The sequence below is a fragment of the Enhydra lutris genome, unplaced genomic scaffold, assembly GCF_002288905.1.
Source record: "Enhydra lutris kenyoni isolate GAN:26980312 unplaced genomic scaffold, ASM228890v2 scaffoldscaffold1, whole genome shotgun sequence".
Taxonomy (NCBI): Eukaryota; Metazoa; Chordata; class Mammalia; order Carnivora; family Mustelidae; genus Enhydra; species Enhydra lutris.
In genome coordinates, this window is record NW_019154085.1 from 93,576,176 (window position 1) to 93,602,742 (window position 26,567).

The window sequence follows — 26,567 nt, forward strand, 5'->3', positions numbered from 1 at the left end:
ATGAAAAATCCTGCTACAGAAATCACAGGCTGTGTGCTTATTTAGGAAAACTCTGACATTCAACACATGTTAAATGTTAGCAATGTCCACACCAAGCTAAAATGGATGATTAACATGATTACAGGCTGCACAGGCAATAGAGAAATTACTACATAGGATCTTCAATCTATTTGAGATATATGGATATTCCAGATAGGTTAATAATTTGGGACTTCTTTTAACTAATATTCTTTAAATATTTATGGAACATATGGTATTTGAAAAGCAGAGAAACTGATTTTTCTATTACTGATTAGTTTATATTTTACTTTGTATCAAAAGAAAAGATTTATTACATACACCAAATGTAAGATTTTTAACTTATTTAGAATTGCTGTAGAATGGTGATGTATTTTTCCTAAAGCAGACAACTTTTGGAGAAACAGGTTAAATGAAATGTTAAAATCAAGCACTGACACTTGTGAACAGAGCTCTGCCTTATCTTAACCAGTTTTAGAATTTCACCAAATAGGATATCCAATTTTGGATGGCTTGGTCTCAGGGTTATTGTCTATGGCTGTCCTGTTGGTTTAGAGAGCTGTTTTTATACTACTTAATAGGAGAATACTTCAGTCAGGATAGGGGAGAAAAGTTTGGTTTTGATTTTAATTCCACTTGTGGAATTAAAATCTCCTGTGTCAGGAGAAATGGGACCAGTTTTCATTTTGCCAGTTTGTTTAGGAAGCCTCTGTGGAAGCCTGAGTTAACTGACCTTGTATTTTCAAATTATTCCAAAGACTGTGTTGATGATTCTACCAGTATGAGAGAACGTGGTCATCCTTATTTCTATTAAACTGTCCCCATAGAGATTTTAAAATGCAACTTCTTTGGAACAAGTTTGACTACAGCTTTTGCCCAAGCTCTACATAGTTTATCATAGGAAAGAAAGGAAACGTAACATTATAAAAATTCAGAACCCACTAACTGGAACTTGGCAGGGAGGCATTTTAACTTAGGTTGAGAAGAAAAATAAAACTGTGCTACTCATCTAGCAATCATTTGCTAAACAAATGAACAGCACATTCTAATAACAAGTGTCAGTGTTCATCTTATATGCAAGGCACAGTATTCATATATGCAAATGAATTACCAGCCTAATACAGAGTCCTATCTAAACACTCAAGTCACTGGATGTGAATAGTTTGTTACTAAGCAAGTACATCTATATATGTTCTTGAAAGTAGTAACAATAATTTTTTAATGAGTCCTTCTCCTCAAGGCAAAAGGACCTTTCCCAGTCATTTTTGACCAAGTTCAAACTAAGGAGGTATAACTGCCCCATACCAGTTCCCTCTTACTCTCACTGAACCGAAGCTTCAAGAAGCTTCAAGAAGGAATCAGGTTGTCTTTTATATTAAGCATCAAGGTTGCAGCCTAATACTAAGAAACACAAAGCCTCAAATGTGAAATACAAATATAGACCCATTACCTGCTCACACTGATCCACACCAACTGGCTTGCCGTCACTGCGCACACAGCTCAGAAGGCGGGTCCTGACGCCTCGCCCACAGGTGGCATTTTCACTCAGCTGGCATGTGCTCCACTCTACAGATAGAGGATCACCACACTGAATTTGAGAATTATGGTCATGCGAGCAAAGTACAACAAACCTTTGATTATTTGCATTGGTGAGGAAGGACAGTGTATATATATCTATATACATGTAACACTAAAATCATTTGCAGCTGGCTTCAGAAAGCACCTGCAATTCTTTTATTGCAAAACAAATAAGCAACCAAATAAAAGTGTATTACCTTCCTAAGTTTGCTTTCTAAAAGTAAAGAACTGAATGGTTTGTTAGAGACCATGTCCCTGTTGACTGAAGAGGATGGGAAAGACACTAACTAGGATGGTACAGGAAAACTAGTTTGGAATCCTCAGTTTGTGGGTGAAAACTGAGAGAAAAGGAACCCAGAAACAATGCTACTGTCTGATGTAACTTGAAAATATTTTCAAGGAATAAATCCAATCATTTAAACCATTTCATACTTCAGTACAGTGGCACTAAGGTGCCTCAGAAAGGAAAGAGAGGTACCTCGGGACTATATGCTTACTACAAAAAAATCTACTTTTTTCAAATTATTCTCTCATGAGGGAAGATTTTATAAATTTGAATAGTTGCATTATAAATCAGATAATGGAGTTTGAATGAATTATCCCATAATTAATCTGATTATTTTTTAAAAAGATTTATTTATTTATTTGTCAAAGAGGGGGTGGGAAAAGGGAAAGGGAGAGAAAGAGAGAGCCCACAAGCAGGTGCAGTGGCAGGGAGAGAAGTAGACTCCCTGCTGAGCAGGGAGCCCGATGTGGGGTTTGATCCCAGGACCCTGGGATCATGACCTGAGCTGAAGGCAAACACTTAACTGACTGAGGCACCCAGGTGTCCCAATTAATCTGATTCTTAAACAAAACAAAACAAAAACGAAAAAAACTCTTACTTTGGTGTAGTTACAAAGAATGCTCTTTGATGATAAACATTGAGAACCTCTTTAAATACATTTTCAGGTGCCTGGGTGGCTCGGTGGGTTAAGCCTCTGCCTTCGGCTCAGGTCATGATCTCAGGGTCCTGAGATCGAGACCCGCATCAGGATCTCTGCTTGGCAGGGAGTCTGCCTCCCCCCTCTCTCTGCCTGCTGCTCTGCCTACTTGTGATCTCTCTCTCTGTCAAATAAATAAATAAAATCTTTTTAAAAATACATTTTCAAAGCTTGATAAGTGACCTATGAGTTTAACAGGAATAGTAAACCCACGTGTAATAAAATCAGTATTTTATTTTATTTGAAGGAGAGAGAGAGAGAGAGAACACAAGCTGGCACAAGCGCTTGTGTGCAAATGGGGGAGGGGAAAAGGGAAAGGAAGAGAAGCAGTTTCTCTGCTGAGCCCAGAATCCCATGCAGGGGCCAATCTCACGACCCTAAGATCACAACCTGAGTCAAAATCAAGAGTTGGTTGCTTAACTGACTGAGCCCCCTAGGCACCCCATAAAATCAGTATTTTAAAGACATGTTCTTCCAGTATAACAAATTATACTGTATTTCTGAAAAATTACTACACAAATCAAGCATCTGAAGCACCTTTAGCTAAAGAAAAAGGACAAACACACTAAGTCATCTTTTGCCAATAAGGACAATCAAATGGGCCCCTAGAATTCCCTATAAAGTTTTCTACGTGGGAAATCTCAGTTGTGCCAGTGTGACCTTAGTGGGGAACTGGTTTCACAAGAGGCTGCTGCTTTGCCTCTGCCGGCATGTGGTGGTTTGGTGGTTAGTAATGAATTCAGTGCTGACACTTAACACGGCTCCACATGTGGTGGTATTTTGTATATCTGCTCCTGCAGGTAATGACAGGTAGCAAACCAAGGTAACTAAACAGACTGTGGTTATTAGGCACTGTGGTGCCCACACCTGAGTGGCTGAATAATGAGGGGGGATGGGATTCCCAGTCCCTCCTAAACATCCCTGTCCACTCAGGTCTACCATTTGTCCTCACTGAGACCCAGAGAGCAAAGTACATCATAAGCTTGAACTTCTTGAAATAATAAAGGCCATAGAAGAGCTCAATTCTATGACAGCATGACTACATTCCTCCCTAAATGGTAAATTATCCTCTGCTGCATATTTTTCTTGTTTTGGTTTATCATGGCTTAATTCAGCTCTATTCTGAAACTTTACCAATTCTTTCTAAGCATCTTGAAATTCATAGATTCCAGGTGGCTTTGCTGGATCTACATGCCAAGAGTGGGCATTTCTTTTGTGAAGGGACACTGGAAATGGCAAATCCTCAGCCTTTCATGCAATATGTTCTCACACTCTACTGTCAGACCTTAATCCCAAGAATGAAAAAACACACACACACATATATTCTCCCATTAGTCAATGTGTCAGTGTTCAGGGGAAATGGCATTGCTGTGGATTTCAACTGTACCTGTTAGATTGTACTGGAACTGGAAGCAATTTTCATTGAGGAGGCAAGGGCGCACCTGTGAGTCTTCAGCACATGTCCTTGAATTCAGTGAGGGTCTTAGCAGATGGCGGGTTCTTCTCTGCATTGAGTGAGGATCACATGACTGTGAAAATCAAAGGGCAGGCAGAGTTAGAATGGACCCAGAGTTAGCTGGCAAATTATATATGATTACCTGTGTATGTGTAGCCACATGTACAACAGCTACAGAGAAGAGACAACTGAGGTGTTAAACATAATATTTAGAAACTAAAACCATTTAGTGATTCACTATAAATTATTTTTTGTTTTTCCCACCTGACAGCTCTTTCTTTTTCTATGTCATAGTGATGGCTGCTTTTCTATCTTCCATGTAGAATTAGGCACACAGACACTACTTTCATCAATTTAACACTTTCTATCCTCTCAAATAGCCTGGCACATAGCAAGAGATAAGTGCATTTTGAATGTTTAAATGAATGAAAAAAGGAAGACCAAGTCCCTTTGCCCTCAGAGAGTCTAGCCCAATAGAAATAACTACACAGAACATTTTAATGAGAAAATCATTTTTAAAACCCCAAAACAGGTATATAAAGAGAATTATAAAATCATGATTGCCAATATGCCAGAACTTCCTCTTATTTGGGGGGGCCCTCTGACCCACAGGGGATGAGCCCCTACCCGTCATACTGACCTTTCCACAAAACAAATGTATAAATGTGAACCTCAAAGACCTCCTGCAACTATCACTTTGCCCATGGGTCCTCTTCTAGCTTCACTTCACATAATTCCCTTGAGCAGAGTAAACCTGTCTGCCACATTTCATCCAGCTGCTCTACCCATGGTGAACCTTCAAGCTCCCCCTACTGGAATAATCTTTCAATTGTCCTAAATCCTACCCCCCCCACCCGCCGCCCCCTTCAGAACTCTAATAAAGGCTTTATTGACCCTCCTTTTTGGAAAAAAAAAAAAAAAAATTACTTATTTAGTCAGAAAGAGAGCGAGTGAGCACAAGCAGGCAAAGTGGCAGGCAGAGGCAAAAAGAGAAGCAGGCTCCCCGATGAGCAAGGAGCCCGATGCAGGACTTGATCCCAGGACCCTGGGATCATGACCTGAGTCGAAGGCAGTGGCTTAACCAACTGAGCCACCCAAGCATCTCGACACTCCTTCTTTTAATAAAGATAAATTTTTCTCTTCCTTCCTGAGCAACTCTCTACTCGTGCTCAGGAATTACTGTATAGGATTTGTTTCTGAACACATACACATACCCATGTACTTAAACGCTGTACCTGTCCTTATGATATTGCCATTCTTTCTTTATTACCCTGGCTCCTTCCTTTCTTTATAAACTCTTTGAGGGTAATGATAGATCATGGTTTCTACTTCCCATGTCAATCTCTAAAAATACTGGTATGTATTTTACATAGTAATTGTTCACTAAATACCATTAAGTAGGTCATAACAACATAATTCCAGACCCCAAATCTAAGAGGCAATAGATACTTAAACCACAGGAGAAATAAAAGCCTCTGAATTAAGGTCACTAAAGTCATAATTTCTATATTGGGATATTTTATTTATTTTTATTCCTTTTAGTTTTCAGATATTATAGCAAGAACACAACCTGTTAACTGGATCTTGGTTGTTAATCAAAATGATAATATTGGATTGCACTGAAATATGTAAAAAATGCCACAAAATTTTCTGCTAATTTTAAATGTTTAGTAGAGCCACTGAAACAGATTTTTTATGCATGTGACTTTATAGTTGGATAATCTGTCAATATTCGTAGACTAATTTTACATTTTAATTGTATCTAATTGTCTTTAGATGGGCCAGTGAAACCTGGTGATTATAGTTAATTTTCTGCAAATGAATCCCATGCTAAATCCTTACCAATAATTTATTATTAGTTCACCAATTAGTTTGATTGTTTGTTCTCATAAGAAGGAATAAGAACTTAAATGATTTGCCAATGAAAGAAAAATGAAGGTATCTAGGTAGATATCCCTGATTAGTGTTCTACTGATTTTCTACTTTAAAAAAAAAAAAAAATCAACTGATGTTGGAACCAAATGAATAAATGTTAGGATTTATGTACCTGCTTATTCTAAGCCACCAAATAAAGCAAAAATAAAATAACACATGCACACATCAAATAATTATGTCACCTTGAACAATTTACTTATGTAGTCTAAATCTTAGCTCCTCATCTAAACCTGAGTGAAAAGAGGTCATGAATGTAACCTGATGAGATTTGGGCATTTCCTCCCTTAGACCTCATAGTCTATTAGTCTCTAATTCTGCTGGATGTGGTTTTAAAATATTCAGTTGGGGGCACCTGGGTGGTTCAGTCAGTTAAGCATCTGCCTTTGGCTTGGGTCATGATCCCAGAGTCCTGGGATCAAGTCCTGGGATCAAGTCCTGCGTCAGGCTCCCTGTTCACCGGGGAGTCTGCTTCTCCCTCTCCCTGTGCCCCCCCCACCCTGCTCTGGCTTGTGCTCTCTTTCTCTCTCTAATAAATATTTTAAAAATATTCAATTGAGCATAATCATTCACAATCATGTAGACCTTGGTAATTACTTTCTAAAATAAATATACTGAAAACCAACACTGCAGCTAACTCTTCTACAAATTTTCTATCCACAGAAATAGGGGAAAGTGTGGATGACTGGAGTCCACAAACACAATCCAATCTAATCTTAGGCAATATTTTTATGTTCCACTTTTTAAAAAAAATGCCCTAGCAACTGCTAACAAGTGATGGTTAGGTTAGTGTTTTCTCCTTATTTCTTTCTATTGGCAGTTTATAGGAAGTACATAAAATAATGACTTGGTCACAAGGAAGAAGGGAGTGGAGCTAAATAAAAAAAGAATGGTAAAGGAGGCTTATGTCTGGATGATTTCTTTATTGGATCAAGACTCCTCAAATACAAACCTGGATCTCCTCTCCTCTAGGGTATTTATATAAAGACATATTGTCAATTTCCTAAATGAAGTGAGAAAGTGATGTGTGGATAACTAACCCGAAGTCAACTTTGGATCAATTTCAGTGTAAAGATCAAGGTTATATAGCTAAAGTTTATTTGCTAGTGAAAGAGATGACCAATAAGAACCAGTTAGTCTTTGGTAAATAAGCCCCCTTTATGAGACTAGATTTTCTAACTTACTACCTTTGAAAACCAGCACTTACCTTAAAGTTCAGTCCTTTCTTAAGACATTGTGCTTTCATACCTTTTGTTCTCTCCAACAATAGGGCCTTTACCCTTGGACCTAACCTGAATACTGGTATTCAACTGTCAAAATTAAATCAGATATCCCACCTGAGAACCTTCAGTGACTCCCTTGCACCCATAAAAATGGAATATCGTCATTTAGTCCACATTTCCCATTGCACTTGTACATGTATCAATGTGTGTGCATTCTTTCCCATAGGCTATTTGAAGAGAGTCCATGTCTTAATTTTCTGGGACACTTGTTCCAAGTTTGGCATAAAGAATGTAAATAATAAATACTTGCTATGTGGGATAATTTGGTTCTTCTGAGGCAATAAGATGATATTTCTAAGCTATCATTAGTAGACAAATGGTCAATCCTGGACTATGATCATATTGCCAAAATGTAAGGATTGCCCCATATATCTGTATATCTGATAAAGAGAATGTAGTATTTTTTCTAATTCTCACACATTTTCTATAAATTCTAGATGATAATTCACAAAATAATAGCATCAATCATTAACTTAATAAAACATATCAATAAATGAGTTTTTATTTACCCAGATAAAGGATGACAGTTAATCTAGATATTTTTTTTTTTTTAATTTGATAGACAGAGATTACAAGTAGTCAGAGAGGCAGGCAGGAGGGAGAGGAGGAAGCAGGTTCCCCGCTAAGCAGAGAGCCCGATAAGGGGCTCGATCCCAGGACCCTGGGATCATGACATGAGCCGAAGGCAGAGGCTCTAACCCACTGAGCCACTCAGGCACCCCTAATCTAGATATTTTAAAGAAACCCAAATACAAATGTATAATTTGACATTTTTCTAATACTTAGTTGCTAACAAACACCATTTAATAAAACCGCACATAAACCCAGGTATATGTGCATTTTAGTCACTCAGCATGCTTCCTGTCTGGAGATCAGCATAATTTCAAGGTCTGGCCTTGTCAACTCCCACAAGATACAGAAAATGCATACTTTTTGATGTTAGAGAATTTATTTGATCATTCTGAGATAGTCTCTCCTTCATTTCGTTGATTAGTCCCACTGAGAGAAGCTAGAAGCCAATTTTCTCCACATCTCTCATAAGGCAAATATGGATATATAATGCCGTTGACTTTTCTTATTTGGAAAAATGGTGTAAAAAAGATTTGCAAGATACCATTACAGTGCTTTGTAAGAAAATTTTTAATAAAATTAAATTCTGATTCTCTTTTTCCACATCCTTACCAACACTTGTTTGTGTTTTTGATTCTAGCCATTCTGACAGGTGTGAAGTAATACTGCATTGTGGTTTTGATTTGCATTTCCCTCATGCTTAGTGATGTTGAGAATATTTTTATGTGTCTATTGGCCGTTTGTATGTCTTCTTTGGAAAAATGTCTATTTATGTCTTGTGTCTGTTCTTTTGATTTTCCATTTTATTTTTTTATTATGTTTAGTTAGTCACTGTACAGTACATAATTAGCCCTTGATGCAGTGTTCAGTGATTCATTGGTTAAGTATAACACCCAGTGCTCATCACAGCATGTGCCCTCCTCAATACCCATCACCCTGTTACCACCTCCCACCACTCTCCTCCCCTCTGAAATCCCCAGATTGTTTTTCAGGGTCCATAGTTTCTCATGGTTCATCTCCCTCTATGATTTCTCCCCCTTTGGATTTTCCTCTCTTCCCCTATGGTCCTCTGTGCTATTGCTTGTGTTCCACATATGAGTGAAATCATATGATAATTGTCTATCTCTGTTTGACTTACTTAACATAATCCCCGTCACTTCCATCCATGTTGATGCAAATGGTGGGTAGTCACCATTTCTGATGGTTGGGATGGAATAATATTCCATTGTGTATATGTACCACATCTTCTTAATCCATTCATCTGTCGAAGGGCATCTAGGCTCCTTCCATAGTTTGGCTATTGGGGTATATGTGCCCCTTCTTTTCACTATGTCTGTATCTTTGGGGTAAATACCTAGTAAGTACAATTGCTGGGTCATAGGGTAGCTCTATTCTTAACATCTTGAGGAATATCCATACTGTTTTCCAGAATGCCTGTACCAACCTGCAACTTGTTCCCCTTTCTCCACATCCCCACTGACATTTGTTTCATGTTTTGTTAATTTTTGCAATTCTAACTGGTGTAAGGTGGTATATCACTGTGGTTATGATTTGTATTTCTCTGATGGTTAGTGATGTTGATCATTTTTTCATAAAAGACCCCAAATTGCCAAGGCAATAATGAAAAACAAAAACAAAGCTGGAGGGATCACCTTGCCTGCATTTAAACTATAATACAAATATAATACAAAGCTATGATCACCAAGACAGCATCGTATCGGCACAAAAACAGACACATAGACCAATGAAACAGAATAGAGACTCCAGAAATGGTCCCTCAGTTCTATGGTCAACTAATCATTGACAAATCAGGAAAAATTATCCAATGGAAAAAAGACAGTCCCTTCAATAACTGGTGCTGGGAAATCTGGACAGCTACATATAGAAGAATGAAAATGGACAATTCCCTTACACCAAACACAAAGATAAACTCAGAACGGATGAAAGACCTTAATGTGAGACAAGATCCATCAAAATCCTAGAGGAGAACATAGCCAGTTAGCTCTTTGACATTGGCCATAGTATTCTTTCAAGACATGTCTCTAAAGGTGAATGAAACAAAAGCAAAAATGAACTTTGGGGACTTCATCAAAATAAAAATCTTCTGCACAGCAAAGGAAGTAGTCAACAAAACTAAGAGGCAGCCCACAGAATGGCAGAAGATATTTGCTAATGACATTATAGATAAAGGGCTGATATCCAAGATCTATAAAGAACTTCTCAAACTCAACACTCAAAAAACTAATAAAACAGTCAAAAAATGGGCAGAAGACATGAATAGATACTTCTCTCAAAAAGACATACAAATGCCTAACAGACACATGAAAAAAATTGTGTCCATTTTTAAATTTTATTATTTGTATTTTTGGTGTTGAGTTGTCCTTTATATATTTTGATTATTAGCCCCTATCAGATATATCATTTGCAAATATCTTCTCCCATTCAGTAGGTTCTCTTTGTATTTTACTGGTTTTAGTAAATATGCAAAAGCTTTTTATTTTGGTGTAGGCTTTTACTTTTGTTTTGTAGTACTTTTACTTTGTACTTTTACTTTGTTTCTGTGATGAGCACAAAGTAATGTGTAGACTTGTTGAATCAGTATCTTGTAGACTTGAAACTGATACAACACTCTATGTTAATTATACTGGGATTAAAATAAAAATTTAAAAAATGAAACCCTGATTCTCAAAGGTTGATAAGGGATGACTAGACCTCTATAGGAGAAAAATCTGGACCTGAAGAATTGTTACTCATGTCTCTTATGCTTAAAAATATTCTCAAGAATTCTGAGAAGATGGTTACAGAAATGAAAAAAAAAAGTTCTTTGCATATCACAGTCCAATAGGAAGAGCAAAGACAGAAACATACAGATAATATGCTTTAGTAAAATTAAGTGATGAGTTATCCCCATAAACAAACTATGAACAGGGAGACCAATGACTGAAGTTGCAGCACCTATATGACATCTGTATCCAATAAGCAGAAAGTAAAAAAGAGGCATCTGACATACCCAAAAACACCAAAATGGAAAATTAAACTTGAACACAGGAGGATTTTGCATACTCTAAAAGCAGGTGACTATAAGGGGGTCCATGGAGAGGTTTTGGGTGTTGATAGAGTATGAGTCCAATGAACTCGTAACATCAACAAGCCAAAAGTCCTTTCCAGGACAGTTTCCTGCACTGAAGAGAAATAGGTGGGAGGAGTTTCCAAATTGAGAAAAACAGGGAAACTAGCACTGAAGGAAAAGAAAGGACCAGTAAATGAAGGAGGAAGGACACAGGATCCAGTAAATCTCACAAAGTAAGCTGCTGTAGTTCTCAACACTAAAAACAAAACAAAAGAGGGAAAGAATGAACGAGCCCTGGACCATGAAAATGAAATTAGGAAAAACAATCCTCAATCACAGCTCCCTCCTAAAAGTTCAAAAATTTGACCTCACTCCAAAAAACAGGGCACCTGGGGGCTCAGTTGGTGAGGCAACCCACTTTTGATTTCAGCCCCACCTCAGGCTCTGCGTTGGGCATGGAGCCTGCTTAAGATTCTCCCTCTCCCTCTGCCCCTCCTCCTGTCTCTCTCACCCTCCCCCGCCCCAAAAACAACAACAACAAAAAGCAAAAAAAAAATATCAAATTCAAATCCCAAGTAACAGTACTATGAAAAAAGATAATAAAGGTCAAAATAGGATACCCATAGATAAGAAAGTATAGTAGGAAGACATGCATGAAAAGCAGATGAAAACCACTATTTCAAAGTGAACAAATCAGAATTTAGAAAATGGCACAAGATATGAAAAAACATAATAATTAGAAAAACAGACTTTTAGTGATAGAACTCAGTAAGTAGAAATAAAAGAAATATTTTGAGAAATGAAGATAAAACTGGGAGAAATACAAGAATAAAAAAACAATTGTTTTTGCTCAAGAAAAACAAAAAATGGAAAAGAAGGAATTAAACATTTAACAAGAGATAAAAGTGTTTGAGAAAAACTAACAAATAGAAAAGTAAGTCAAAACAGATGCCACATGCATATGATTTTAAGACAAGAAACTTCATACCATAAAAAAAACTGCAGTTATTATAAAGATATACAAAGAAACAAACATGATCCCGAGAATTTTATGTCCAACAAAGCTTTCAACTAAAAGATCATGCATAAACTGTTGACAATATGTAAGAACTCAAGGAATGAGATTTCTAGGAATCCTTTCTTAGGAATTTATTGGACACAGAGTTTTATACGTCCAAAAGGACTTGTGGTAAGCCAAATTTACATGCAGGATTTACATGAAGAAATAGATAAAATTCAAATATATAATATAAGCCTATGGAAAAAAATACTGACATTTTAAGGTACTCATGTTGGTCCTAGAAGTATTATACTTCTGAGAATGTTTTCTGTGTTACATGGAACAAAGCAAATGTGTAATTATTACATATTTTCTTTCTTTTATCTCCAGTGTCCTTGAAAAAGTGTATTCTTAGTATAGAAAAAAGGAGATATAGATTTAATGTAGAATTTAAATGAACTCCTATAGGTCATCAGTAGGAACCCCTGATGTTTTTCATCTTCAAAATAAAGGAAATGTTAATATATATTTCAAACCTCTGTCTACTAATGTGGCTTTGGGATACTTAGTGAGTTTAATGAAATTAATGAATGTAAGCATTTTGAATTCTTAGAGTTGTGGATTTGCAAGTGCGGTTAACTCTTAATGATATATTTTGCATAGGTAAAGAGTTGCATGCAAAAAGGAATATTTACTATGACATCATAGCAAACCTGATGAGAAATTAAAGTACCATAAACTAAAGTTACTGTTCAGTCAGAAGGGGCAGAGGTTGGATTCCTAGGTCCTACAGTGATGGGCTCTGTTTCTTCTATACTTTAACCCAGATCTGAGAGGTCCAAAAAGACATATAACCCTATATATAGCAGAATAGTCTTACAGCTTCTGTTTGTCTTTTGGGGCATTAAATGGATAATAACCAGTGGAGACTGAAACCATATTCTGGGTGCCGCCTTGAACTCTAAACACCAACAGGTAACATTTTAGAGTACGAACATATGCCAAGTACTATGGTGGACATTATGTGGGGATTATTACATGAAGCCCTTCAACCTCCTGCTGATCTAGGCATACTTTTAATACCCTTGTTTTTACAGATGATGAAATTGAAGTTCAAAGGATATAACAATTTCATAGTATGTGCTCAAGCCAGGATTTGACTTGGGGAGGGCTAATTTGGTCTTCAGTATCTTCAACTATTCTACTCGTATAGTAGTGGTGGGGTTGAGTTATAGTAGGAGTACGTTGAGGTGGGGACAGTGGGTAGAACAATGTATCAGAGAGCTGAATCGTGACTTGGTTACTGTGACTGCTATTTGTTTTAACCTGGGAAGAATTTAGTCTGGACAACGGTAATTAGAGATGGAAAAGGAGAGAGAGAATAGACACAAGGAACTATGGGTTAGAAACTAACCAAAAAGCAAGAAAAGTCACAGGCTGGAGAGTGGGAGAGTCAAGTTAGGGACAGGACGATGAATAACCTAGCTGCCTGCCTTTGAGGAGAACATAGTTCACGAAAGATGCTCAAATTCTAGGGGCTGGTGCATCATATTTAGAGAGTTAATTGGAAAGAGGAGTGCCACATGTCTCAGTGTAATGAAACTGACAAGAGCAGGGGCAAAAGCTATCATATCATCAACATGAAATAATGTTCCTGGTAAAGCTTTCCTGGCCTACTGCTAGGAGGAAGTTAGGATGACACATAAATATCTGGAGATTTTTGCTTGGCTAAGATGTTTGGATGAAGATTTTATAATAGGGACATCCCCATATAGTCCTTCTGGTTGGTATTTTATGACTAAGGAGTAGTGAAGGTACAAATTCATAATCCAATCAGAGTCCCTGGAACAAATGAACAATGTATGGCCTACCCAATCACCATTTACATCTTATAAATGGTGTCACCTGCTTACATTATTATTGAAGCTTGGGAATGAAGAAAGAAGAATAACCAAACACAGTCCAAAATAATGGCCTGCATTTTTCAAAAATGTCAAAGTCATGAAAGAAAGAGACTGAAGAGACCAAAAATATGCAACCATTAAGTGCAATATGGTCTGGATACTGTAAACAACAGACTAAAACTGTTAGAAAAGACATTACTGGGACCATTGAGGACTTGGAGATACGGTCCACAGATTAGCTTCAAGTATTGTCGGTGATGTATTTCCTGAATTTGTTAACTATGCTGTGATTATGTTAAAGAATATCCTATACTTGGGAAATGCATACTGAATGGTCAATTTATATATGTAAAAAATATATATGCATACACACACACACACATATATAATATACATATATATTAGGGAGAGAGAGAGAGTCAAGTGGGCTCCATCTCACAACCATGAAATCATGACCTGAGCCAAAATCAAGGGTCAGATATTTGACTGAGCCACCCAGGCGGCCCCTGAATAGTCATTATTAAGAGAGTAAAGGGCATGATGCCTTCAACATATGCAGGTGGCCCAGAAAAGAGTGTGTATATATGCACATGTATACCATTATTTTTTCATATGTATGTGTGTGTGTGTCCATGTGGAGAAAGTGGTACCTGTATGTACAGGGCAGGGAAAGATAAAGTATTTGTGGCAAACCTAAAAACTGATGGTGTGACTTTTCTATAAATGTGAAATTATTGGGGCGCCTGGGTGGCTCAGTGGGTTAAGCCGCTGCCTTCGGCTCAGGTCATGATCTCAGGGTCCTGGGATCGAGTCCTGCATCGGGCTCTCTGCTCAGCAGGGAGCCTGCTTCCCTCTCTCTCTCTCTCTGCCTGCCTCTCCGTCTACTTGTGATCTCTCTCTCTCTCTGTCAAATAAATAAATAAAATCTTTAAAAAAAAAATGTGAAATTATTTTGAAGCTTTTTGTCAATAAGAGAATTATAAGTGGTACTGGCACACCAATATTTAGGAGATGCTAATGAAGAAACAAGGAAGCATATAGTCATAACTAACTATATGCCACCTGGAGGATCCCTAGGTGACAAATGCCATTTGAATTGAGGTCACACAAACTCAATCTCAATGTCATCGCTCTACCATTCCTTTTCTTCTTTCTTTTTCTCTTTCTTTCTCTTATTTCCATGTGATCTTACTTATCTTTCTTCATTCTAAGCCCCAACCATCCAAGAACCAAATAAAAAGCCAAAGCAACCTAAACAAAAAAGTGCAATGCGATTCCTGGTGTGTGATGGGCCCCCCAAGGATGCTGTCAGCAAGGAGAACCTCAGCATAGAGTGTGGTGTCTGCAAGCAGGGCAGTAGTGCTGGGCCACACTACAGAACTCAGTAGATTAAAAAAGACTCAATTCTGTGATACTGTTTTAATGTTTGTGTCCTTCCTCCATTCCCAGGCCAACCAACCAAAGAAAAGGGGCTAAACACTCCACCTAGAATGTGTCTAAGATCTCACTCTCTACTTTTGCCTTTCCCCTCCCATCAAAGATCCTTGGGCCCCTTTCCTCTCAGGAGAATCTGATCATTGGTTGGCCAGAACCACTTCATCTGCCAGAAGAAGAGTGCTGTTAAGTTCCATAGAGGGAGCTAATAACATAAAGCGCACCCACATGGGAAGCTGACCTGGGCTCGCTCTTTCCAGTCGCCAACATTGCTCTAGGCTCTTGCTCACACTGAATCTTTTCTTTCATCTTTTTTTCCCTTTCCTCCGTCATCTACTCTGCCTATCTAACCCTTACTCATCTCTAAGATTTCTGTATGTGTATTTTCTGCCTGGAAAACTTCAGGGATCTTCCCAGGTGTTAGGAAATGTGCCAATATACACTAACATGACCTCCTTTGCTTTTTCTTTTAACACCCGCTACTCTGTTGAAATTGATTAGAAATTTTCTGCATTCCTCATTAACTGTATATTCCCTGAGGACAAGGGCTCTTCATCATTATATCCCAAGGTCTAACATAGAATTCATCACATAGGTGGCACTTAATATTGGTCTAATACACACTATTTGCAATTTAGTTTTGTATTTATGTGCTAGACACTGTGCTAAATAACTTACATGTATTAATCCTTACTATAACTTCTGAGTTGTGCATGATTATTTTAATTTTCCTGATTTATTCAGGTTGAATAACTTTCTCAAAGTGCCAATGATAAAAAGAGAGACAGGAAGGAAAGAGAATACAAATGTATCTAGGTTGTTCATAAATTTCAAACCTATTTCCTGCAAATGCTTACTCAACACAGCTGTGTACCTAACATATGCCTTTCAACATGGAATTTACCATCTAGAAAATAAGACATGCAACCAAATTGAGAAGGTCTATTTCATCTGAGGGTCTTCTGAAACAAGGGGAAAAAAAAAAACTGGGGGTGGGAATTTGGTCTCTATAAGATCTGCAGTTATAAGATAATTTGAATGTAAAAACACCCGTACTATTTATATATGTCATTTCAGAATTACCATTTTTTTCTATTACTGCCACACAGTAAGTGTACTATTTAAAACTTCAAAACCCTACAGATAAATATGAAGAACTAAGGAATACTAGTGAAATAGGATAAAGCAATTCTAGCCAAACACATTATATCCTTTAAGAAAATATAATTCACTTATAATTACTCACAGATACTTTTCTTTCTTTTAAAGATTTTTTAATTTATTAATTTGAGAGAGAGCGCAGAGGGAGATGGAGAAGCAGACACCCTGCTGAGCAGGGAGCCTGATGTGGGGCTCAATCCCAAGACCCTGAGATCACGACCTGAGCTGAAAGCAGATGCTTAACCAAAAGAGCCATCCAGGAACACCCCCAGATACTTTTCAAGGTGATATGAATATTGTAACCAAAATGGAAAGGGCATTAAGATTTGGAGAACACCACATAAATTTAAAAAATCTGAAGTGTGTACAAAAGCCACCAAGAGACTTTCCACTATAGCTGATCAGACATGCCATTGTATGGAGAGTTTCCCTGGCAATAGGTGCTGTAGTGTACCATAGGGGTAAATATATTTTCACTTTTTTTTTTTTTCCATTTTACCAATTTGGGGGATTGAAATGATATAAAGAAGGTGTTGTAGGGTAACCTTCACATACTGTAAACACATGTTTAAAATTCAAGGTGAAAACCTGGCCTTTTCTACTTGGATATGAAACCTACATTTGGGATGAAATTGAAATCACAAGTGAAATGGAATACAGATCACAAACCTGAGTTCAGAACCATTAACACAGTAGTCTGATACTAAAGTTTTAATAATAGCCATCATAATAATGAAATATCATTGACAGTAAAGAAAGTTCTCACATAGATCAAAGAAAGCAATTTAGTCATTTCAAAAAATTAAATTTTATATTTCACCATCTTAAAAAGTTAAAATAGTTACTCTCTTCATACTTCCTAGAGAAAACTCATACTTACTTGCAGAAAGCTGTGAGCAATTGGAAATATTACAAGTAAATTTGGGCCCCAACTCTGTCTTAAAATTGTCAACATTATTAACTTTTGATGTACTTGTAATCCCAATTAAAATCATTTTTGAAATTCTAAAGAATAATTATTATCCTCACTTTTATAGATTAGTAAATTGAGCTTCCAATAATGTCAACACCCTGTCATAGTCCACATAGTATAATACAAAGAACATATGTACAAAGAACATATATACATAGTATATATACAGTATAATACAAAGAACAGAAATCAGAATCCCCTTCTGTTATCTTCTTAGATATCAAGAATGGCATCACGTATTACCTTTATATACCTACTCTATAAATACTGTTTCACCAATATTAATTCAATATCAAGAATTATGATAGTAGCTAAGTAGTCTTCATGCCCCATTCTACATTATATGGGTGGTTGAAATCTTCCAAGTACACTGTTTCATAATCTGGATGTTGCTATGTCAAAACCAGCCTATATAGAAAGTTAGAGATTTCAAGAACCTATTTTAGCACATTGTGGTTACAAAAGGGGCATCAAAAGAAGCCTGCTTCCCTTAACAAACTAAAGCTATTCCCTTTGGAAACAAAGGTCATCTCTCCATGTCTGTTTCTTCACTCATAGGTTCACCCCAAATAAATAATTCACAATGAAGAAAATAAAATAAGTTTGAGAGTACTCTAAAGAACAAAAAGCATTTTACGAACATACAAGGCACTTGGTGAGGGAAGGGGTCCATGCTGGACTGTGCTACAAGGCAGCAGTGGATTCAGCAAAGCATCATCTAAATGAAAACTAAGAGCCATCAAGTTCCAACTCATCACCAGTTACCCAAAGGTTGGAGCCACTCAATCAGGTGTCACCAGAAACAAATTAAAAATTGGTGGAGCACAAAACAGATGACAGTCGGACTCTTGAATGTGAGTCAGTGAGCATGAGGAGGGCTAATGACTGCTGAAGCAGAGTCTTTGGGAATGGTAGGTGCACAGGAGGGGCATAAACAGAATTCCTCATTGCAAGGTTTCTCAACTCTCTATTGACATAGACTCAGATGTACAAAGGATAATTTGGAGGGTATTCCAAGAAGTATGGTGTTTTCTTAAGTTAGAAATCCAATGCAACAAGAAAGAGGCCAAAGAAAGCAATTTAGGTAAATGTCATCAGTAGGGGCGGAGTGGGGGGGAGGCTACTCTAAGTTTGGAAACTCAAACACAGTTCACAGAGGCAAATTTTCAGAGCATTATATTCAATGAACATGACTAGTTTTCATAAGAAAAGAATCTCTTGCCAGAGTTATGGAGAAAGATCAAGCCAAAAAGAATATAGATGCTTTCTTTTGAGTTAGGCTCAATTTCAAATCCGGACCCTGCAACGTCAGATATTATAAGTCTTCTAAACCTTTCACTTTCCCCACTAATAAAAAGGGGCTAATCACACTATTCTATAAGCATAAAATGATATAATACATACAACATGCCTAGCACAGAGAAACACTGGGTTTGGTTTTTTTGTTGGGTTATTTTGTTTTCAATTTGTTTTTACTTAGAAGAGTGATTCCAAGGATACATTGAAACCAATGGTCTACATCGTTTCCAAATCTGAACGCCCATTTTGCTTCTGGTGTATCTTAAGTTATAAAACTGATGAAGACAGGTGCAAACAAAATGTGCCTGCTTGGTCCTACATGATTGTGGGTGTGTGTGTGTAAAAGTGGGGAGAAGTAGTGGGAGGAGACGGGAAGAGGAGAGTGGAGAAGGAAGCTGGGAGAAAAGAGAGCACAAAGGAAGCCTAAAGGCATTGGAAAACAGTCACTCCTTATGGTCACAAGCTTGCAGAGAATTCCTCAGTCTTCCAGGAAGGAGGACTTGGAAGGGAAAGGGCAAAAGGATGAGTGAAGACCCACCTATGAGGAGCGAGAGTCACTGTACAGGTTTCTGGTTGATTCTTCTTGTTATACATTAAATCTCCTGGCTTCTATTAAAAAGTAAAGCTTTATAAAAGCATTGAAAATGAATTCTTTGAGGTAGATGTTTATTGCTATCATACGAGAAGAGAGAAAAAAAAAACAAGAGAAAAATCTCTAAGGTTTCCTTTAGTGGGTTGTAAATCATTGAATTATGAGTTACACAGATATTTACAAGCTTGGCCTAGATAGAGTATAGTAATCTATAAATGCTGCTCAAGTGATTTATGGCACAACTGTTCTAACACATTACCAATAGCAGGAAATGTATTTAATTTATTCTCAGGGATGCACATTTACATTATTCACAACAAGCCATTTATAGGGAAATGTGCAACCCTTAAACTAAAGTGAATGCATCTCTAGTGGGTTTTGAGCAGTTATAACTGTCTAATAAATGCTCATATCCTAACTTACTGTATAAGCCAGTGTAAATGTTCACTAGCTATCCTGTAAACACTTTATTCTGTGAATTAGTGAATAGTTCTAGAACACATGGCAAAACATGGAGACTAACAAAGTTGTTTGGGTCCTGAATGATAAAGAACCTACTGTCCTTGCTGAAATTTTGCTAATACATGAAAAAGAAACTCATCTTTTATTCCTGATCCCATATTCTGGATTTTTCAGATATAGCAGAGTGATGTATTTCAAAGTTCTGAGGATCTCTTAGCATATTTGGCTACTGACCAGAGAATGTACCATCTGGCAGACTACTAGGTCATTGGTCTAATTTGCAATCTACCTGCATCAAGACAAAAATAATATTCTGGACCTTTCTGGCTTCTTTATAAAAATATGCATGCATATAGGTTGGAGACTGAGGTAAAGAAGAAAGGGAAGAGAAGAAAGGGGGGAGAGAGAAGACAGGAATAGGGATGGGAGGGAGTGAGGGATATAGGAAGAGGGAGCCCCATGCTAAATCACCAAGGGTTTTCATATGTTTTATCATTTATTTCCTTTATCATTTATTTCCCATTTATCATTTATTATTTATTTCATATGTTTTATCATTTACTTCATATGTTTTTATCATTTACTTCCCTAGGTAGTCATCTAAATAATGTTTTATATATATCTATATATAGATATAGATATGTAGGACTATACCTCTAGACACAGTGTTTATAATTCCAATAATTCATTCTCTTACCAGTCAACAGTGTAGCCCCAACTTAAAGTAATTAAACTGGGGGCACCTGGGTGGCCCAGTTGTTAAGCATCTGCCTTCGGCTGAGGTCATGATCCCAGGATCCTGGGATCAAGCCCCATATCAGGCTCCCTGCTCAGTGGGAAGCCTGCTTCTCCCTCTCCCACTCCCCCTGCTTGTGTTCCCTCTCTTGCTGTCTCTCTCTGTCAAATAAATAAATACATAAAATCTTTAAAAATAAAAAAATAAAAGTAATTAAACTGGAACTGCTACACCATGTACTTTTCATAGATCTTAATTCAGAAAACTCCATGAACAGAATATTGCTTTCATAAATTTTGACAGTTATAAAACAGAATTATATTATGTATTCGAAACATAACATTTCATTGACTTTGTGTCTTTTGTTTTTGATGATGCCTCAGTTTCTCTAACTATATTCTCTTGGCAATTGGTTGAGTCATTCCTTGTCATTAAGCAAATACTTAACGAGAAACTAACTCTTCCAAGGTCTAGATTCCCAGATAAGTTCTGTTTAGTGATAAGGTTATCTAAAGATAACCACTACATTTTTTAAAAACAGTTTCCTCCTCTTTTGCACTGTACTTCCTTGAATTAGTAAATGACTTTGACAGTTAGCTTGTATAGCTGCTGCATTTTAAACACAAAGAAATTTGTTTCCTAACACTGAAAGACCATGCCCTGAGGCCTGATGGACATTGGAGAGCTCCAAGGTCTAAGACTGTTTAAAAGTCAGGGAATCATAACTCAATTTTTTTAGGTGTTTAATAATATAGGCAGAATTCTATTATTCTAAATGCCATTATGACAAAGATTGTATACAATGATCTATTTCCATGTATCATGCAATTGTCCGTGGCAACAGTAATTTGCTGTATTAATTACAATGATGCTCTATGGCAAAAAGTTGCCCAACAAAAATTTCAGCTTATTTCTTTCAAACTAAGGGTCATTATCAGAGAGAATAAAGAATGTATTATATTAACAAAGTTATTCCCATTGCAATTTCTCTGGAAAAGTAAAAGTCTAAGTAGGGAAGAGCAGAGAAAAGAGGGCAAAAAGTTTTATTTATTAATGAAAATGAAAGAGCTAAAGTGTATTTTGAAAAATCTACCTCAAAGTTTTTCACTAACCCTTAATAGAAAAAAGAACCTGAAAAAGTTTTTGTAACTGACTAGGACAATTAGTAGCTATTATGCTCTGGGATAATTACTTAGCTTTGTGTCCTCATCTACAGTAGAGACATGATCATATCTATCCCAAAACCCTCATAATATGTTTGTGAGATCAGATATGTGAAGGTGTGGAATTACAATAATATTTCTTTTACTTTGGATTTCTTCAGCAGTCATCAACACATTCTGAAGAACCTAGTTTTATTGTCTTAATATTTTCTCTGGTGGCTGTATGTGTGCATGCACACATAGAATAATCAGAGGGAAAATACATATAAATTTTACCTTGTTTTTACAGCTCCCACCATATTTGAATTTTCCAAAGTTGTGCTGAGATTTCCTTTTAAATTACCCCCTAATATTGGCTACTTCCAATATACTAATATTACAAAATTTCAAAACAACATACAACATTCCCTCTCTCATATCTGTGGATTTTGGAACTCTGGGCTACCAGAAATACTAGTTTCAAAATATTCTTTTTTGTGAAATACCACATAGTAGCTTACACATTTATGAAACTAGCGAATAAATATTAAATATTATTATACCCTTCCATTTGTTTCTATGGCAATGCATTCTCTAGCATCTCTGAAATTTATACATAATCATCTTGTTTTATTAACTTAGTTTAAACCTTTAAAAATAGTGTAAAATATATAGTAACAGACGAGTAAATGTGCTGACCTAGCCATTGTTACTGGACCATAGAAAATACTACACATTACTACCAATTTTGAAAAGAAAAAGGAGGAGGAAGAGGAATAATAGAGGAAGAAAAAGTCAAGGCAGAGAAGGGAAAGGAGAAAGGGAGGGAGAGGAGGAGAAGAACCAGAAGAGAGAGAAGGGAGAAGGAAATAAACTATTTATCTTAGGGACTCAAAGAACAACTCTCACATGACTTCAATTTGTATACACTTTGATGAATTGCACTGAAGTCAATTCACTTTATTTCAATGTAAGATAAATGCAAATTGAGATACAGCTAGCAGTGTCTGATACTTGATCAGAGTATGTTTAACTAGGATATAAGATTTTGGTTGCAGAAGCTTTATCTGCTTGTATGAGCAACCAGATGATGTTTGAACACACAGCTAAATGAAGTCTAATTAAAGGATTATCTATAATGGAAGTTTTTAGGAAGTATGCAGCTATCAAAATGCATACTAATTCTATATACTGCAAATTCAATGTAATTCATTAATCCAGCACTTAAACTTTTGTTCTTGGTTCCCATTTAACGGAATTTCTTGAGTTTGTTAACAGCCACACTATACTCCCGGTAAGATAGATTCTGCCCTGTCCTTAGAAGATGTTGTATCAGCCAGTATGTACTCATGCTTTTTGCCTGTGTTTAGGGACTTTCTATGTGTTCATCATGCCTGCAAGATATATGACTTTTACTGGGAGTCTTTCTCACCCTCTTGGGATTACAGTAGTCTCATTCTCTTATAAGTCCATATTAAGATTTAAAAACTGACATATATTTAACTATTTCATATTATTCTCTCCTTTTGCTACTCATATAACTTTTTTTCTCTTCATTGAGATTATGAGTTTTTTAAGGATTAGAACAGTGTAATACAGATCTGCAAAAGTACCAAGCAATGTATAAACTCTCCAGAGCTTACATTCAATACTTATTAAAATATTAAGTAGACATCTAATATAAACTTCACTTAAAGGAGTTTGTGATAAGTGACATTTTAAAAAGTTGTAGTTGACTGATAAGTCATTCATGATGGATCTATATGTATATCTGTACCTATCTTCATTGACACATATAGAAATATATGCATATGTATACCTATGTAAACACACATATACACAAATATATTTTTAAAATCAGAATCCTCCTAAAGAATGATCAGCAAAAAGTGATATTTACTTATATATAAAAGATAATTCATTCTGTTTTAAAGTGAAAGTTGAGTACTTCCAAACCAAACCAACATAGTAAATCATTAAATTGTCTAGATTAATATTTGAATAAGTTTTAAGTTAAACAAGTTGATTTGAAATTATACAAAGAACACAACAAAAGTATTATGAATCAGGAAATATTTTTTCTATATTACATCTCTTTCACCCCTTTGAGAAAGTGTTTATCTCTTGGTTGTTAGGATGTGTCTGCTTTAGGGCTGTTTAGTTGGCCCGATAGCTATAAATATGATGGAAAGCATGCCAAGACTTACGAAGCCCACCATACCAAATTTCTCATACTACTTTTTTTGAAAAGATAGATACAGAAAGGAGAAACTGAATAGACTGGAAAAAGGGGCAGATATGGCATTTTTGTAACTTCTTATAATTAAATATTACAATTTTGGAATAAAGAAGTATAGAAAACAGAACAAAGAGGAGTACTTGGATTTTGGAGGCCATAATACAGTGATGATATATCATAAGGAAAGGGGAATCATGAAGTCTGGAAAGACAGATTTTCCCCCTCTACAGAAAGAAGTTATTTATTTATTTATTTATTGCGATTTATTTATTTGATTGAAAGAGCAAGAGAGAGAGGGAGGGAGCATGAGTTGGTGGGAGGGGCAGAAGGAGAGAATCTTCAAGCGGGCTCCCCACTGAGTATAGAGCCTGATATGGGGCTCAATCACAGGACCCATGAGATCACAACCTGAGCTAAAATCAAGCATCAAAGGCTCAACCAACCAAGCCAGGCAGGTGCCCCTTTACAGAAAGAGTTTTTAGCAGTAGGGAATTTAGCATAGTTATTTCATATAAATTTAATATTTAAAACTTAATATTAGCAGTCTTGCCTAAGCAGGGAGGCTGACAGTGAGGAAAAGACAGCCCAAGGTTACAGAATGCTTTCCCATTGTTACAGAATGCTTCTCAGAAAGCTAACTTGGGTTTTGCTTTGTGAGAAGCACTGTGGGGAATCAGCAGACTACACCACTGTGGATTATCTAGAGATGGAGAAGGGGGCAGGGCTCAGAACAAGCAGCACATGGATCTTGGCAACTTAGGTTTCTGTTGGCAATGGTGTTGAGGCAGAAATGCCAGCCAGTAGCTCTGCCTACATATATTTCTGAGCAGGTGGCCCCCTCTACCCAGGGAGCTTTGTGAGTATTTCTATCTGGTTTATGTCCCTAGCCAACGGCTTATTCTGGACATAGGGCCCCTTTTACAGTCCTGCCTGGATAATAAAGAAAGTCAGCAGCTCTCTAGATGAACATAGCCTCTAGCCCCACCTACTCAGGAACCCTTGCTAGAGACCTTGATTCTCCATGAAGCTCCTCCAATGGCTAGTCTGCGTAAAAGACCAAGCTAGCAGCCATGTGCAACGGTTGAGAAGGGCCTCCAGTCCTGCCTGAGCAAGGATGCTGACAGTGATCATGGACAGCCTCAGAGCCCAGCCTGCAGTGGTACCTTACTGTGGAGCTCAGCCCCATCTGGCAAAAGAATACATACTACAGTCTAATTGGTGAGCACAGCTATGGTCTCATTCAGGGAAGGAGCCCAGCTAGCAATGATGCCCAGTTGTGGAGTCCAACAAATAGCACTGACTTGTCATGGAACATAGCCTGTGACCCAATCCAACTAGAGAATCCAGAATTAAAGCTCCAGAATTGGAGCTCAATCATCAGCCATGCTTCATCGGTGAGCCCACTGAGTGGTCCCACTTGAATGTGGAGCCCAGCACCACTCCCCCAACCTCAGAGCATGGGCAAAAACCCCACACTACTACAGACTACTACAGCAAGTGTCACCTGCCACAGACATTACCAGCTAAACCATTCAGAACAACAAACTTAGCTGAAAGGAAAAGATCTTTTGCTGCTGAAGGGAAACTGTAAAGGCTGGACAAGGAGGCAGCTTCCTCAATTGTAATTACCAACTCAAGGATACAAAGAACATAAAGAATAATCAGATAAACCTGAGACCACCAAAGGAAACTAATAAAGATCCAATAAGCTATTCTAAAGAAATGAAGATTAATGAACTGTCTACAAAGAATTCAGAATAATCCCCTTAAGAAGTTCAATGAATGCAGAGATAAACATCTAAACAAATTTTGGCAAACAATGAACAAAATGATAAGTTCAATAAAGGAATAGAAACCATCACACACACACACACACACACACACACACACTATACACTCATACACAAACCACATACAAAAATGGCAAAACTGAAGAATACAATGACTGAACTGAAAAATTCAATAGTTTCAACAGGAGTCTTGACGAAGCAGAACAAAGAATCCATGAACTTGAAGACAAATCACTTGAAACTAACCAGTCAGAGGAACAAAAGGAAATAAGAAGAGTGATGAAAACCTATGATATTTATGGGACATTAAAATATTCAATAAATGCATTATCAGAATCCCAGAAAAAGAGGGAGAGAAAGGGACAAAGTCTATGTTTAAAATAATGGGTGAAAACTTCTCAAATCTGAGGGAAAAAAGGATACCCAAGAACACCCTGAGATAACAGTTATATCTGAATAAGTAAATACTCTGAAAATAACCTGAAGACTGTCAGCACAGACCTTTCACGGTTAATCACAGAGAGGAGGACACATTGGAAAGGGTATGAGGGGCAGAGATGTGGTTGAAAAGAAAACCCCCTTTGAGACTAACCATAAATAGGAGGGACATCACAAGCCCAGAGAAATAAGAGGATCACCCCCCACACTGTGCAGGGACTTCTGCAGCCACAAAGTGCCTCCTTTTCTTCAGGGAAGGAGTGAAAACGACATACACCAGTGCACCTGCAGTTCCAGCAGCCAAGCCTTTTAGCTGACTGTGCAGATAGAAAGACCTGGCACTGGATACACCCACAACTGAGGCAGTGAGGCTGACTGTAGATACCTAGTCTGACTGTTGGCCTGTCTTCCAATAAAAGTGTCTGTGAGCCTTGCAGAGTGCTCACAGAGTCCTCGCAGATAGCTAAACTGATTGCTGCCTCTACCTGTGAGCCCACCTGGGCTTCA

General features: G+C 37.2%; 1 protein-coding gene across 1 annotated transcript in view; it reads right to left on the bottom strand.

Annotated features, from left to right (window-relative positions):
* Positions 1-26,567, bottom strand: part of LOC111145030 (thrombospondin type 1 domain containing 7B) — a 724,800-nt gene that overhangs the window by 37,745 nt on the left and 660,488 nt on the right. Inside the window, exons 17-18 of the mRNA XM_022499648.1 lie at positions 3,967-4,108; positions 1,469-1,584 (exon numbers count right to left, since the gene is read on the bottom strand). Coding sequence (XP_022355356.1) covers positions 1,469-1,584; positions 3,967-4,108 — 258 coding nt within the window. The remainder of the gene's footprint in view (positions 1-1,468; positions 1,585-3,966; positions 4,109-26,567) is intronic.